Below are 15,632 nucleotides of genomic sequence, written 5' to 3' on the forward strand. Positions count from 1 at the left end.
AACATATGCGGGGGAAACTTGAACACTTTGCAATGACAGCTTTATACAGTAAAGATGACGTTTCCCTCGGAGTCACGTGACTCTTTACTGTAAGTCCAACATGGCAGACGGAGAGTGGATCTTACGCGGTAACTAAAGCAACACTTCCAACTGGAACAGACACATTACAACACTACTCTCTGCACAGAAGAGACATCAACAATGAGGGAGAGGCAGAAGAAAAAGAAGGGGAGGACGTGGGCGGAAGCCGCAAAAACGGTATTCTAGGTGTTTTTTTAATTTGTTTTATATCTGCCGTTTGTTGTGGTTGTTTTTCCTTGAACGCTCCCACTTTGTACAACTGTGTTTATGAGTTCATGACCTGCTAGTGGAGACGAGATGTAAGGCCCGTGTTTGACGCTTAGACATTTGGAGGACCGCTGTCACTATAGCCGTCTAGCTGTCATCGTTGCGAGGCGACTGTCAGCTGTGCACCCCCCCCCCCCCCCCAAAAGCACCTTTCCTTTTAACAAAAAAAAACCCATATGTGTGTGTTGCGTCCACACAGCGCTGATGACATGTTTGTCACGATCTGAAGTCGAAGGAAGTAACCGTTAAGTAATCACGTCATGGGTAGCGCGCGGCTAGCCAGGTTAGCACGCTAGCTCCTGTGCTAACGTAGAGTTCGGCTAGCCAGGTTAGCACGCTAGCTCCTGCTAGCGTAGAGTTCGTCAACAAGTTTGTTTGATATCAGCTGCAAATTAAATGCAGTGTGACATACACTATTATTATTAAACGGAGTTCTCCATATGTTACATTAACGCCCCGGTACATCACCAAGTTAATATATTGCATGCCAACGGCAGGCGATGTATCAGAATACAGTAATGAATGCTGCTGGCATTATAGCTAGCTCTCTAGCGTAGCATGCTAATGACTGCAAAATATCCAAACTCCACAACCACTATTTCATAATTAAAGCTGAACGCTATCGCTCGTGAAGACATCCACTGTTCAGTTGTGCAGTAGCGTTAGCTCCACTGAGTTTTAGGCTATCACTAATTGTTAGTAGTTTGCTCACATAACGGAGCTATAACTCTACAGATAGTTAATTGTAATACCGTTAGTTTCTACACACCTAAGTCCTGTTTTGCTGAGATGCTCAACACGTTAACAGCAATGCGGTGGATACATGAACCGTTACAAAGTCTGTACAAGGTGGGAACTAAATAAAAATAAGTTTCTGTACGGTGAGCTTGTTTTTATTTTATTTATTGGTTTATTTGATAAGGGGCAGTGCATATTAATAAAAACATTGTTGTAAATGCGCCAGAGATAAAGCCAAGAGGCTATTTTTCATCTGTAGTCCTTAAGGCAGATGTTACAAAGTAAACCTAAAAACAGAATATAAGTTACAACTTATATTCTGTTTTTAGGCAATATTGACCCTTTACAATGCATGCACAAACAATAAAAGAAGTGAGAATATTAATATAAGTAGTATTATCATTCAGGAGGCTCTTATATTGTCAAGTACTAACAAGACATGCAACACAGAGGCTCTCAAATTCAACACACACAAAGCAACTAAAATGAGATATAACTATGTTAAATAGAAACATGGACTAAAGACCAGATTATGCTGCATTATTAGACACTAAAAAACATCCATGTCAGAGGCTCAAAACATAAAAGCATGCAGAGTATGTGAAATATATAAGTCAGTCAGACGCAGCTAAACAACAACAAAAGACATGCAGGTAGATGAGGGTCGACCGGCAATTTCAAGACAGACAGACAGACAGACAGACAGATCGATGGAAGTTCAACAGGGACAGAACGGTGCAGTTACATTCTAGTGCTGACAGAGCTGGGTACTAACTAACAATTTCTTTAATTGATATGTTTTCCTGTTAGCTGATGTCGACGTTATTATGAATGTCATCTTGCTGCATTCCCTGTTCGTGTTATAACAGTGTTCCCTACTCATAACGTACTAGTGAACCAAACATTTAGTCTATTATCTACTATTAAAGGCAAAAGCCACATGGTGTTTGTGGTGTGGATTATTCTGAGAAAGATATCCTGCTCTTACAGTCTTTGTGGAAACTTTGTTAGAAAGCTTCTTGCCTGTGTGGAATCTTAAGTGTGCTTCATCATGTTTTATGACAACCACAACAACATAACTGTGCTTTTTTGTTTTGTTTTGATAATGATATTTTATTATTTTTTCAGGTTTTGGAGAAATACCCTAATACGCCCATGAGCCATAAAGAGATCTTGCAGGTGATCCAAAGAGAAAGACTTAAAGAAATAAGGTAAATATTTTCCTTTCTTAGCTTTACAAAGATAGGCGACATTATCACGAGAAAGAGAGGGAGGACACAGCTTTCTGCCTCTGTTATTGATTGCTCATATCCCGTACTTCCCTTTTTCTTGTTCACATAGTAACAGTTATTTTACTCAATTAATAACTGTTTCATTTCTTTTTGTTTCATTGTCACTGTTCTCATCCAGAAGGTAAGACAATGCTAGCCCCCCCCCCCCCCCCCCCCCCCCCACCCCTTATCTTACAAACTCACTGCAATGCCACTTTGTTTGGTTTTACCTTTTGCATGTTATTAACAATAACATGTCCTAGGTTCAGTTGCATATAGACAGTGTTGGAGTCACACTCGTATTCTACATAGACTTGCTACGATTTATAACCACATGTTGCATAAAAACATATTTATATACTTCAGTATGGTAAATTACTCAACATTCTAACAAAGTAAAGGAGGTTTTTGCTCCATAGATTCAAAAGTTCAACACAGTTACATTATCCAAAAATATATTGGGGGTGCAAATTTAATGAGATAAATGATCCAGCGGGCAATATTTGTAACCCTAATCAGGTCCTCACAATGATTAGATTAGTCTTGAACCAGTTCTACTCAACTGATTCTGGGTAAAACATTCAGTAAATTGCCCACAACGCCACTGATGTAAATCTGACCTGAACTCATACATGTCTTCTTGACGCATGGTAGCAATTTCTCCCCAGATATCAGACCAGCCTTTACCCTTCTTGCGTCTTTCTCCCAGCTGTTTGACGTTTTGAGGAACAGATGTGTAATTTGCTTCTTTTTTCCTTTCATGATCCAGTGGAACCTCGCCGCTGGCATGTCTGAACGCAATGCTGCACACGAACTCTCGTGGAGAGGAGGGCATCTTCTACAAAGTCCCAGGCCGAATGGGGGTCTACACATTAAAGGTTAGTTAGACATAAAGCAGCTTTACTATTATGTAAAAGATCATTCACGATGTCAGTGTACTTCAGGAGCAGGAAAACATAATTGTTGGTAAACATGACATGATAACCAAAGATAAATATCTTCACGCTCTTATACTTAAATCATGCTTTGGCTGAATTCTATGAGTATGACGTGGGAATAACTGCTCTTCTTTTAGAAGGACATCTCCGATGTGGCGAAGGACATGTCCGAGGAGGGCTCTGAGGAGAGCAGTGACGATCTGTCGGACTCCCAAAGCACAGAAAACAGCAGCAGTGCCCTCGCAGCAGGAGAGGGCACGAGAGGAAGGTGGATGCGAAGAGGTACAGGATCATTGCATATCACTACATCCCTTAAGTAGCTCCACTTTAAGAAGAGTTTACAGACCATAATAGCTTAAACACATGAATATTTAATGGAGATGTTAACAGAAACTATAGTGCATTACTCAATTTAAGAATTTGCAAGAACTTAAACGTCACAGCTAAACGTTCCTGATGGTAGACCAATTTTGCAAGCTAACTAATATGAAATACCACCAAACTACAACGTTCAAATGAGCTTTATTTTCAAGCTCCGTCTACAGTATTAAAGAATAAAGGCTTGTCAGTAGGAGTGAAATACACTCCGCTCGCCATCAACAGCAGTCACGACGCACTAAGTAAGGACTGCAGCTCTACTCATTAGTTCATTTTTGCTGGTTGGTTACCGTGCTCTGTTATGACAGTTAACGCCCCTTCGCAGCCGTTGTGAAAAGTCATTGCGGAAACACAGGAAACCGGCTGAAGAAGCAGTATAAGAGGCAAGCATCAATGACATCGTCTCCTCACAAAATAGTTCCTGGAATACACTGAGCATCAAACATGATGAGAGCAAAAGGTGGGTTTTTATCTTTTCAGCAAACAGGCTGTGTCCATGACGTCTTTCATCCTTAATTGTCAGCGGAGAAGCGGCAGGCTGCACATGGCGGTCACGTCATGTGCAGTTTTTGCTCTTTCGAGCTCCTGTGCGGTCAAACCATCTCATTGTGAATACCTGACTGCACCGGATTGCAGAGCAAACTTTTGAAGAATGATCGTCTCTTCGAGTAGAAACTATTTTGTTTTCCTCCCGCTGTGCTCTCACCGACTCTCATTATTTCTCTCTGCCACTTGAATATTTTAAGTGACTGTTAAAACAGGAAACTGTATTTTCTCAGCATGACCTGTGACCACTTCCTCATTATGCACAAGTTTGAAACTGCCAAGCAAATAACCTTGGTTTATATGCGAGTGGGAGGACTCAGATATTGTTTTAGTTTTGAACTAATCAATGCAAAGAAGCCACAAAGTCAAATGCAAATTAAGTGGCATCGGAAAAAAGAAACGAGTGGAACTGCTGCAGTACGTAGAAAGATAGAATTAGAAATATAGAACAGAGAGGTTGCTGTGAACAATCTTCCTATTGAGACGTTCAGCCCATTTTTAGTAATATGATATTTTAGCAAGGTACTGCAGTCTGCTTCTTTGTGCAAGGTATTGGTTTCAGTTTCATCAAAACAAAAGCATGATGTGATAACGTCCATAAACCACCCTCAGGAAGTGTATTTTCTCACATCTGTTGTGTGTACTTTTGTATTTTGTAGTTCCCTCCAAGCTGCAGTCACAGCCGTCCTCTCCGCAGCCTCGATGCTCGTCGCCTTCGGTCTCCACCAGTAAGCTCATCTCTCCCTCGCAGAAACACAGCAAGAAAGCTTTGAAACAGGTACAGACGGGTTTGCTGTTCCTTATCGTTTATTTCTTGGTTGTGTTAATAACAGCTTTTTAGCGGAGTAAATACTATGTTCACTATTTGTGCAAACACGTCTCAGATGGTGCACGAGTTCCTGCCACACCCTCATGTACATCCCTGCCACCCCGCGCTGCAACACACACAATACATACTTGTTAAATTCAGTAATATATTCATGTGATTTTACTTGCATTCACTAACAATGTGTAGCCTTTTTAAAGGACACTGGTACTATTAACTCAAAATACAGTTCTGATCTGAATCGGAGTCTCACACCTCTAATCCATGTCACAATACGTCGTCACTCTTCTCTGCACAGTTCACCACATTTCTCTCAACTGTTTTTCGCTGACACGTTTTCTGTAAACGTGTACATAACCTACGTTGGCTTGTCTGCAGCCACAAACTATCCTCCCATTGCCTGCCTGTAAAACATCTTGTGCTGATTATTTAAAAACAATGAGGCGGCAGGAAAAATGCCTTTAGCTGGTTTTACAGTATTAATGTCCTCATAATCCACCCTGTTCAACATTTTTCCTATTGGCTGCTTTGTGCTTTTTGTGTTACATTTAATTAGATTTCACTTGATTGCACAGATTGTAATTCACTCCATCTGTGCTGGTGTGGAACCCTTTTGTTTTTGGCTGTGTAAGACCAATTTGTGTTCATTTATTGGGCGTAGGAAACACAAGAAGGTTGCGATTTGGCAAAAATATTGGCGCCGGAGAGACTTATTGTGTATTTTTCTTCTTAAAACAAAACAAAGACAATCAGCGGACTGTCTTGGATTGCTTCTTTAATCTGTTGACATTGTGCTTGTGAGGCGAGCAGACTTCTCGACAGATCCACAACGCAGAGTTGATTTATGCTTTTGTTATGCAACCTATGTTTCATCGCTGCACTGCTATTTAGCCGTTATTTAACCAGGCAAGTGGCCCTGGGGGAGTAGTTGCAGGGAAACGGAGGGTTTCATACATTCACACTCTTTTTCTCATACTGCTGGACATTTGTTCCTTTCCTTGTTTTGTTCGGTTTCAGGCCTTGAAGCAGCAGCTACAGAGAAACCAGCGCAGACAGGGGGGAATGCCAACCACCTCCAGTCCTAGACTGCTTCTGAAAACCATCAAAGATATGGCTGACAACATCACTACAAAGACTGGTAGGTGGCAGCTATTCCATTGTCAAATACAATGTGAAATGAAATGAATAGTAGCCATTTGGATATTATATATAATTAACGCTCATTGCACGATAATCCACACAGTTTTGACGCTAAATGTCTGATGCAGTTCTTATGTCCTGTTATTACTTATCACTCATAACTACACAACAAAAGGCATTGTACTATCTCCATCCAAACATGACTCATATAACTGGCAGCATCCTTGTGGAAACAATTAGATCTCAGAGCTTTTTCTTTCTCCTCCTCTCCTTCTGTCCAAACAGACTTATGCCACCCGGTCGTCCCGAGGAAGGTTTCTCAGAGGTCCGGCCGCCTCGGTGCAGGTAAGTCACACATCTGCTTTAAGTTAATCCAGCGGCTGCTCAACTTCTAGATTTCTACGTTTTCTCAAGAACGCCCGGAGGGAATTTCTTCAAATTTGGCGTAAATGTCAGAGGTGCTGCTTCACCTTATTCTTATGTACTTATCTACTCTGACTCTGTTTGATATGCAGGGTAGGGAAGTCAGACAGTATCTAGACACTGACACATGTGTTGTTGATTCATGGGGTTTGTTGACAAAAGGAAAATGTAGAACAAAGCAAACCTCCATTCAAATCGTTTAAAATAACCTCACAGTTGGGTGCAAACTTATTTCTGCCCGCTTGCCCGGACTACGATGGAGTGAACTGCATCCTTTAAAAAGGGACCAAGTGAAATGATCCCACGTTAGCAGAACAAAAGTGTTAAGAAGGAAAATGAATGACACGACAACACGTGAGAGTAAATTACTCACGGTCTCAGTTGCAGGATCAGCATTGCTTCATCGGTCTTGGCTTACATCTGTTTCCTGTTTTACATTGCAGGGCAGCTGAAACGTACAAAGTGTAAAATAGATGTGGAAACGCCGGACTCCATTTTGGTCAACACCAACTTAAGGGCGATCATCAACAAGCACACCTTCTCCGTCCTGCCTCCAGACTGCCAACAGAGGCTGCTCAAACTTCTCCCTGAAGTTGACCGGCAGGTGGCTCTACAATTATACTTCTTATACGTTTGTTGCGTTATCAAATGTACTCAGTGTACTAAGTGTTGTGTTATTGCATGTGATTTCCCATCTCTCCTGTGAATCGTCGTATAATGTGTTAAACTATCTCGCTAAATAGTTGTTTTGAAAATGTTTTGAAACACATCTGCACATTTTACACACAGCTAACCTCAGTACAGCATTTATTACTGTCCGCTGATTCTACATGTTTAACTGTGCACCACAGATGAGAAGCATACGTCCATGTACTGATGCAGTGATGGTGATGATGTTAGTCATAACATTGTGCCTCCTCTCCCCAGGCCTGCATGGACGGCCTCATGAAGGTCACTAGTTCTGCCTTGAACAACGAGTTCTTCACGTCGGCGGCTCAGTCTTGGAAGGAGAGACTGGCTGAGGGTCAGTGCAAAAATAACTGCATTCAGCTCATATTCAAAGAACAATTAAGTCACCAAGGTTCAGTGCTACGACACAGAACATGTGTAACATATCCTTTTGTCTCTACAGGGGAATTCACTCCTGAGCTGCAGCTACGAATGCGCCAAGAAATAGAGAAGGAAAAGAGAGTTGAGCTGTGGAAGGAAGCCTTCTTTGAAAACTATTATGGGGAAAAGTAAGTCCTCCTCCATGATATATTATTTATTCATTCACTAATCCAGCTTTAGAGAAGTTGGACGGCACATTGTTTTTCCAAATGCCCAAAGACTGTTCCTTTCACATTAAAAGCCATCTAGGACCTACAAACAGTAGAGAGGCGATCTTACCTTTTCTGAGGATGTTTTTCTTCACGTCATTGACACGATTGTACGTCTAATCTCATGTTTGAAATGATTATTTAGAGCTGAATGAGATCCCTAATAGAATCTAAACACCATCCTCTTCTCCCTATCACTTTACAGAAGCATGCATTAACACATTAACACAAATGTAGGGAATCTGAGTACTTTTTTTAAAAGTGAACAATAACTGCACTGTAATGCTTTTATTCAGTGATCTATGAAACAAAACTAGCAACTTAATTGTTGATGTTTGTCTGTTTTGAATCACTGTCACTTTAAAGCCCTACTGAGTGTGTGTTCCTAATAATTCCTTCAAAAGCTTAGTGTTTTATAAAACATCTGTGTTCCGTTTAAGAGAGAACTCACTTAATTTATGGATTTGTTTATTTGGTTGTCTTTCTACCTTCCTCTTCTCTCTCTGTCTAGTTCTGGGCTCAGCTTTGAGGAATCCAAAGAGCTGACGAAGGCTGATGTGAATCAGGAGTCCCCGCCTCATCAGACGGGACCTGCCGCTCAAGCACCAGAGGATCCCAAGGGCAGCGAGGACAGCAGCCAGAGCGAAGCTGGCGCTGCCGCTGTGAAAGACACCAAGCCCACAAAGGAGCCTCCGAAGGCGCAAGCTGCTCAGAGAGAGCCAGTCTCCACCAATGAGCCCATGAAGACACGGCGAGCGCAGTACGCCGAGGACCGGAAGTTGAGCGCCGCAGCACAGCCGGGGCCGACACCTGCAGTGAAAACGCCAGAGGTGGAGAGGCCGGCCGAACGGGCCGCGGCAGGTGCTCTGCCTGAAAAGGAGCGCATGGAGGAAGTGAAGGAGGAGAAAAGTGAAGTCCCCCAGTCGCCTGTGAAGAAGAGCCGCCCACCACCGGCTAGTTCAGAGGTAAACGAGGTGCAGCCTGTGTCTGTGGTTAAGCCTGCTGAGGAGAGCAAAGAGGTCATCTCTGAGCCCAGTGGCCCCTCAGAGCCGCTGAAAAGGAAATCTCTCGGTGAGATTGGGGAAGAATTGACACCAGAGAAAAGGCCCCGTATGTCCTCAGTCTCCTCACTGTCCTCGGTCTCCTCTGTATCTCCTCCAGCGACTTCCATATCTAGCCCTGCAACACCAACTTCAGCAACAAATCAGAGGGTTCCACCGCTCACGGTAGGAAAACTCCTCTGATTTATGTATCTATCTCTTGAGTATCCAAAAATAACTCACCACTTGTAGGCTGGAAAGGTGGCTCTGACAAGTTTGTAGCTTTCTTCTTCTTTGCAGAGTGCAGCAGTCACACATTCACAGTTAGAGAGGCATGTGCAAAGAAATGTGTCAAAAATGATCAAATGTTCGTAGAAATGTCTCAAACCCCTCCTGCATTTCTCTGCTGTTGATCTTTATTATCAGTATATTCTAAACAGTATTAGCTTCCCAAATAAATCCCGTAAATCAGCTACCTCGCTATGTTGTGGAGAAAGTTTCATTTACTAATATATGCATCTCTTGAAGTATTTCTATAACATCTCGTTTTTTTTTACTCTGCAGATCCCAGTGGCACGAATTCTTCCCGTTCCTTTGTCCCCGAGTCAAGTCTCCCCGAGGACTCCCCTCCCGGCCCCGCTGAGCAGCCCGGGCCGTACCGGTGCTCGCACTTTGGCCGACATCAAAGCTAAAGCTCAGCTTGCCCGAGCGCAGCGAGCAGCGGCTGCCGCGGTGTCATCTGCATCGAAGGGAGCGGTGCCGGGCCCGGGGCCGGGGGGAGGCCCAACGTCCCCGCAGGCATCGACCAGCTTACCGGCCTCCAGCAGCAGCAGTCGGACCAATACACCTCCTTCTCGCCCACTGGACTCTTTTGGACAGCTAAACCCAAACTGGTCTCAAACCTCTTACCCCAGCAAAACTGATGAAGAACGCAAAGGTCCTTCTGCTGGTTCTGTCAGTGCAGGACCCGATAGCATTCATATGCAGCACACTCCGTCACCCGTGCACGCTCTGAAGGAACAGGAGAACCCATCGCTTGCTGGATCAACCAAGACCAGCTCCTGTGTCCCTGCAAATAACCCGCTGGTCACTCAGCTTCTGCAGGGAAGAGAGGTTCTGTTGGAGCAGATCCTCCCGAAACCGCTTTCCAAAGTGGAAGTGAAGATGTCAAACGTTCCCTGTGGTAGTAAGGGGAAGACACCACACTCTGCTGAGCACAGGGCTGATAAGCCGGTGTCCCACCAGTTCAGTACAGCAGGACGAGCAGGAGTGGAATACACGAGACACCACAGGGAGCTTCCTGACAAGGAGACTCAGGAGCAGATCCTGCTGGCTCTAATGCAGAGGAAAGGCCAGCAGAGCCAGCCTTATGGTGCTATGGGACCTCAGCACAAAGTCCATCAGCTGCTGCATGCAGAAGAACGTCAGGACCAATCCAGGATTTCGGTAGGATATCTGGGTCGAAAGAGGATGCCCAGGCCTGCCATGACGGGGCATTACCTGCTCAATGTGTCCACATACGGCCGAGGACCGGAGAGCAAGAGGCTGCAGCAGTCTGTCATCCCCAACGTGTCTGTGTCCACTTTAAAAAGGGAAAGCACAGAAGAAGAGGAACCTGCCAGGAAATGTTTCTTTCCTGCTTCCGGGGTTAAAACGGAGCAGCACGGATTCTCGATAACCAAGTCCGATGAAGCAGCGAGCATTCAGCATTGCTCCAATGTAAAGACTGAGCCCGGATCAGAGGACAGTGCAGCCGGCGGCGACAACAACAACAGCACCAGCGCGACAGCCAAAGACACCAGCCCTTTTTCTCAGTCACACCAAAGGCACCTCGAACTCCGCAATAGCAACCAAGGGAACTCCCAGCCATGTCTCGCCCAAGTGGACCCCATTCACCAGCGGCAGTCTGCCTTTCACACCCAGAGAACGCTGGATAATCAGGAAGCGGTGGCAGCGTCGTGCTACGGTGGCACTATCAGCATGTCTGTACCTCACACTCTGAACCACAGCGCCGCAGGCGTCGGCTCTTCCGCGGCCTCGTCCGAGGCGGACGGCGGCGTCATGTCTTTCTCGGTGACCGTCACCACCATACCGGCCGGTCACTCGTTAGACCACGGCGACCAGGGCGAGCCCTCGCCCGAGCAGTCGTTCATCGAGGGCTCCAACATGGAGGACGTGCAGTCCAAATGCTACTGCAGACTGAAGGCGATGATCGTGTGCAAAGGGTGCGGAGCCTTTTGCCACGACGACTGCATCGGCCCCTCGAAACTCTGCGTGTCGTGTTTAGTTGTGCGATGATATGAAAGGAATAACACTCGGAAGAGAAATCGTGGTTTGATTTGTATTGAAGCGAGACACGAAGCAGGAGCGGGTCATTCCGAATCGATCGCTGCTGCGGTGAAGCGCATTAGCCACACTCACAGATAAAACAACCAGCATGTGGCCGCTGTGGGGAAGGATTTACACTGGATGCTCTTTTGTTTCACCAACATCGATTTCAAAAAAAGTTGTTTCGTGCAATTTTTGGATAGAAATGTCAATCAGTTCTCAATCAAATCAGTAGTCTGTCAGACGTGTGACCAATGTAAAGTCAACGTTTGCACTCGGCTAGGATTAGTGTGATATATTTTTTTAAATAAATATATCTGTATATATAGATATATATATATATCTATATATACACGTATATATGTGTAGTTTAAAAAAAAAAAAGGAGGGAAAAATGAATGTTGCTATTTTTGTAGAACATAATGACTGTTGTGTTTAATACTGACACTTTTTATTATTGGGCCGAATCAGTTGTGGTTTTAAGGCAAAAAAAAGGGCGCTAATGATAATCATTTGTTGTAGAGTACCTCCTGGCATTTACGCACGCATGGCAGGAAAGTGCAGCTCACAGTAACTGTTTTATATAAAAACTGTACATTTATTACTGACCACACTCAGATTCAAGAAGTAGAAAGAACACGTATGGTTTGAGAAAGAGAATATAAATAGAATTTTGAGCGATGACTCGTGAGGATTGCACATTACGTCGATCTTTGACTAACAGTTGAAAGGCAAAGCACTTGAACGCCACCTGGATCTATGGTAGTAACTGTGTACTTACAATCAAACGTTGGGGGTAAAAAGAAGAATAATCTATATATAGAAATAACTTTATGTTGCTTTTGGGAAATTGAGATCTTTTCCAGGTCTAGAGTCACTTCCTACTGTGTGAACCTTCATTTTCTCCCCAAAGAAAGCCAGTTTGTAGATATTGTCTCCCATGAGGTGAGGTTTCTCATGCTTGTACGTCTGTATTGACAGATCAGCAGTGACAAACAAAACACTCAAGGCAAAGGGGAGAAAATGAAGATACTTTAGCTTTGTCACTGTAAATATTTGCCTCTTTACGGTATATGCCTAGATGTAGAAGTGTATTTTATTTTATTGGTGCAGCACACATTGCTGGAGTATATCCTGTTTTATTACAAACTTATTTTGAATGTGGAAAGCAAACGGAGGAGAACAGTACGTGATGCTAAAACGCTAAATGCTTCATCATAGAATGATTCAGCAGAGCATGCTTCAGTTTTACAGAATGATCCGGAGGTACAAGATGACACTGATGAACAGTTTAACACTTTTAAATTTATTTAAAGGGCCTTTTTCCAGAGAACTGAGAGTGTCAGCCTCCATTTTAATGTGGTATGAAGTACCGTAAGCACACAATAATACTGGATCGTGTTTATATAATGAGCTACTACAATGTGTGCGATGTACAATGATGAGTCGGCACATTAGGGTAATGTTAACGCAGTATGAATCCTTACTGTGCCACATAGTAACATTCAAACTGTCGGTGTGAAGCGTCACCTCAGCAGGTGTTTTTGGTGTTCGTGCTGATTGCAAATTAAGACGCATCAACTTAATTCAGACCTGTTTTATAGCAATTATGTTCAAGGTAACAAGCCAAAGTCACCTTTTAAAGAAAGTAATATTGTAATCATAAAGTAATATATTTTAATTAATATATTTTATATTCAAAAAAATCTATTTGCTAATTGTTTTTGAAGATCAACAGGGTATTTACTATAATAATATATTGGCTGTCCGTTTTTTCCTATGATTTAGTTTGGACTGGACAGGCCACCGTACAGAGAATAACTTGACTTTTATAAATCAAATTGCCCAGGTATCAATATTCTGTGTGGCCCAGCGTTTGTTTATGGATCCGTTGGTCTGTATTTTTCCATAGAGTTGTTGTCGTATGCGTGTACCTTTGTGAGCTGTCTACGTTTGTGTCATTACCTTATGGGAACACAAAGATGTGTTTTTAAAGCAGCATTTGTAGGTCAGTGGATTAAACAAAGTCCATTTTTAAATGTATTTGTTATTAAACGGGGGCTTATGTCGTGTGGAAAATTGATTTTAAGATTATAGGGCTAGAGTCAGGAGAGCTTTCCACAGATTTAGCGTAGTCATTTCACTAAAACTGGCGTACCAGTATTTGATTTTGTTAACACAAATTTAATACATCCCCCCCCCCAATAAATACTTAGGTCTTATTTGGTTGAATGTGATGTTAGGATGTTGTATTTACTCATGTAGAGTTGGGGACTGGATTGCACTGCAAAAACAATTAACAAATACAATCAAACAACCCAAAAGGCAGCTGAAATCTTTGTTAATAAGGACTGAAACGTGAGTCAGGCAGCCGTCCCCATGAAGTTACCTGTTGTGTTCACAAAGCATTGCCCACAACGTGTCGTGGGCAATCACCACCATTTTCAAATGTCAACGTTTATCACTAGATGAATTTGTTTAACGTGTCTGTGTCATTTTGTCTCCATTTAAACTCCGGGTGAATGTAATATAGTAATCAGCACTTATAAACAAAGTGTATTTTATCAGAGGTTATAGACTATTATGAATAAATAATGAAAAGAAAAGCATTTTGTGTGTGTTTCCTGGTGTTTATCTCACACAGAGGGAGGTCAACGGTCACCTGAAGTTCAGTTTACTCGACACGATGAGTACTAAACTCTATGAAAACAGTCGTGGACGGTTTTCTGTGTTTAATGCCATCAGGTTTTTCTCAGATTGGGCTCGAAAGTTTAAAAAATGAACAATAACTGGACGTAAACATTCTTTTTATTTACTATAGACCATGTTTCGTAACTCTTCTATGGCTTGGATACTCTCCAGTTTCGAATCATCAGTTTAAAAAAAATGAACTACTGCGTTAGAAAATATCAGTTTCTTTGTAAAAAAAAGTTCAAGGCATAAAAACATACGAAGAACACTTGGGTGGAGAATTAACAACTCCCAAGGGGCATTTGCATTTTCAATTTTATCCCAGGGTACTTTGCATAAAGCGCAAGTCTAGATTGCTATTGTTTATAATATTGCAGCAACAAGCATCCAATCACCACGCTTAAAATGCTGCTATGTACACCGCTAATGGTCATCATCTATTTTGGGATTCTGAGTCAATTTTGGGTGAATGTAGCAGCTATAGTACCGTGTTCTGTTTATCACTGCATCGCAATGTGCTACTTTTGAATTGACCCTCCACCCTTTGACTGGCTTCCTGCTGAGACTCATGGGTATTGTTGTATTCAGGGCTTGTGTTATACTCACCACTTTATCTTTTTTTTCGGCATAAAGTCGTCATGTTTTGTCCAATCCGTTTGCCGCATGTCCAATGGACAACACATGATTTATTTGTGTTGAAAAAGATAAACTGGTGAGTATAACACAAGCCTGCAGGCTCAATACATTCTCCAGGAGAGACACGTGCTCCAATGTTAAGAATCAGTGGGGATATTACTTAAGATGCAGGAAAAAAAGAAATTTGAATGAAGAACTAGAGATGCTGTGATGCAATGTGGATCCCAATTGTTTTCTTAATCTGTCTCTTTTGAGTCCCCCACCTTTATGAAAGTTCAATAAAATCAGTGGAATAACCCTTTAAGCTTAATTGAATCCCTTTCTTGTCTCATCTCCACTCCTCTCGTGCTGAGGATCATAATTCAGAGCAAAAGACAGAAATAGTAGTAGTGCGCCTTTAACCAGCGTGCGTGCGCACATGCGTAAAGTGTAGTAGGTGGTCGCGCATGGCATCTCCGTGCCTGCTCTCGCGCTCTGCTCTTCTCTGCCGTCCTCTGCCGCTGGGTCGCTGACGATGCCGAGCGGAGCGGGGCGCTCGTATACGTTTCCGTGTGCGGCTACAAAGCGCAGTTCTCCAGACTGAAGTCGAATGAACCGGGAGGGAGCGCGGGTTTGAGGTATGAAGATGGATCGTCCGAGCCGTTTCTCATCGCGCGGACAGCTGTAACGTCGGCGGACACGCGCGTGGATTCACCAAAAGGTGAGAGTGCGACTGTGAATAAAACGGAGGAAATGTCCTCTTTATTGATCACTTATCCTTCCCATCTGGAGCTGCTGCTGCTGCTGCTGCTGATGATGATGAGGGGGATGATGATGATGATGCTCTAAACGCAACCTGCGTGATTTTCCTCCTGTAAAGGCCAGCTGCCTGCCTCTGTAGTCGAGACGTCAGTGAGAATTGAAAATAAAATGCAGGATTGCCATTGTTAGTTACCCCCCCCCCCCTAATATATATATATATATATATATATATACACCATATATATATATATACACCATATATATATATA

At 43.1% G+C, this 15,632-nt stretch overlaps 1 protein-coding gene across 2 annotated transcripts; it reads left to right on the plus strand.

Annotated features, from left to right (window-relative positions):
* The first annotated feature begins 66 nt into the window (after window positions 1-66).
* Window positions 67-13,904, plus strand: asxl2 (ASXL transcriptional regulator 2). 2 transcript variants are annotated; one of them, XM_076107760.1, is made up of 12 exons: window positions 67-258; window positions 2,215-2,297; window positions 3,127-3,235; window positions 3,433-3,577; window positions 4,879-4,997; window positions 6,063-6,183; window positions 6,471-6,530; window positions 7,052-7,212; window positions 7,536-7,632; window positions 7,741-7,846; window positions 8,439-9,153; window positions 9,532-13,904. In XM_076107760.1, the coding sequence occupies exons 1-12, from the start codon at window positions 202-204 to the stop codon at window positions 11,263-11,265; spliced, it is 3,507 nt and encodes a 1,168-aa protein (XP_075963875.1). In that variant the 5' UTR covers window positions 67-201; the 3' UTR covers window positions 11,266-13,904. The 2 variants fall into 2 exon arrangements, with proteins under 2 accessions (XP_075963875.1, XP_075963876.1); XM_076107761.1 differs by lacking the exons at window positions 67-258; window positions 2,215-2,297; window positions 3,127-3,235; window positions 3,433-3,577 and adding an exon at window positions 3,617-4,133.
* Window positions 13,905-15,632: the final 1,728 nt, after the last annotated feature.

The sequence above is a fragment of the Anarhichas minor genome, unplaced genomic scaffold (assembly GCF_050575085.1).
Source record: "Anarhichas minor isolate MPS153535 unplaced genomic scaffold, ASM5057508v1 ptg000040l, whole genome shotgun sequence".
NCBI lineage: Eukaryota > Metazoa > Chordata > Actinopteri > Perciformes > Anarhichadidae > Anarhichas > Anarhichas minor.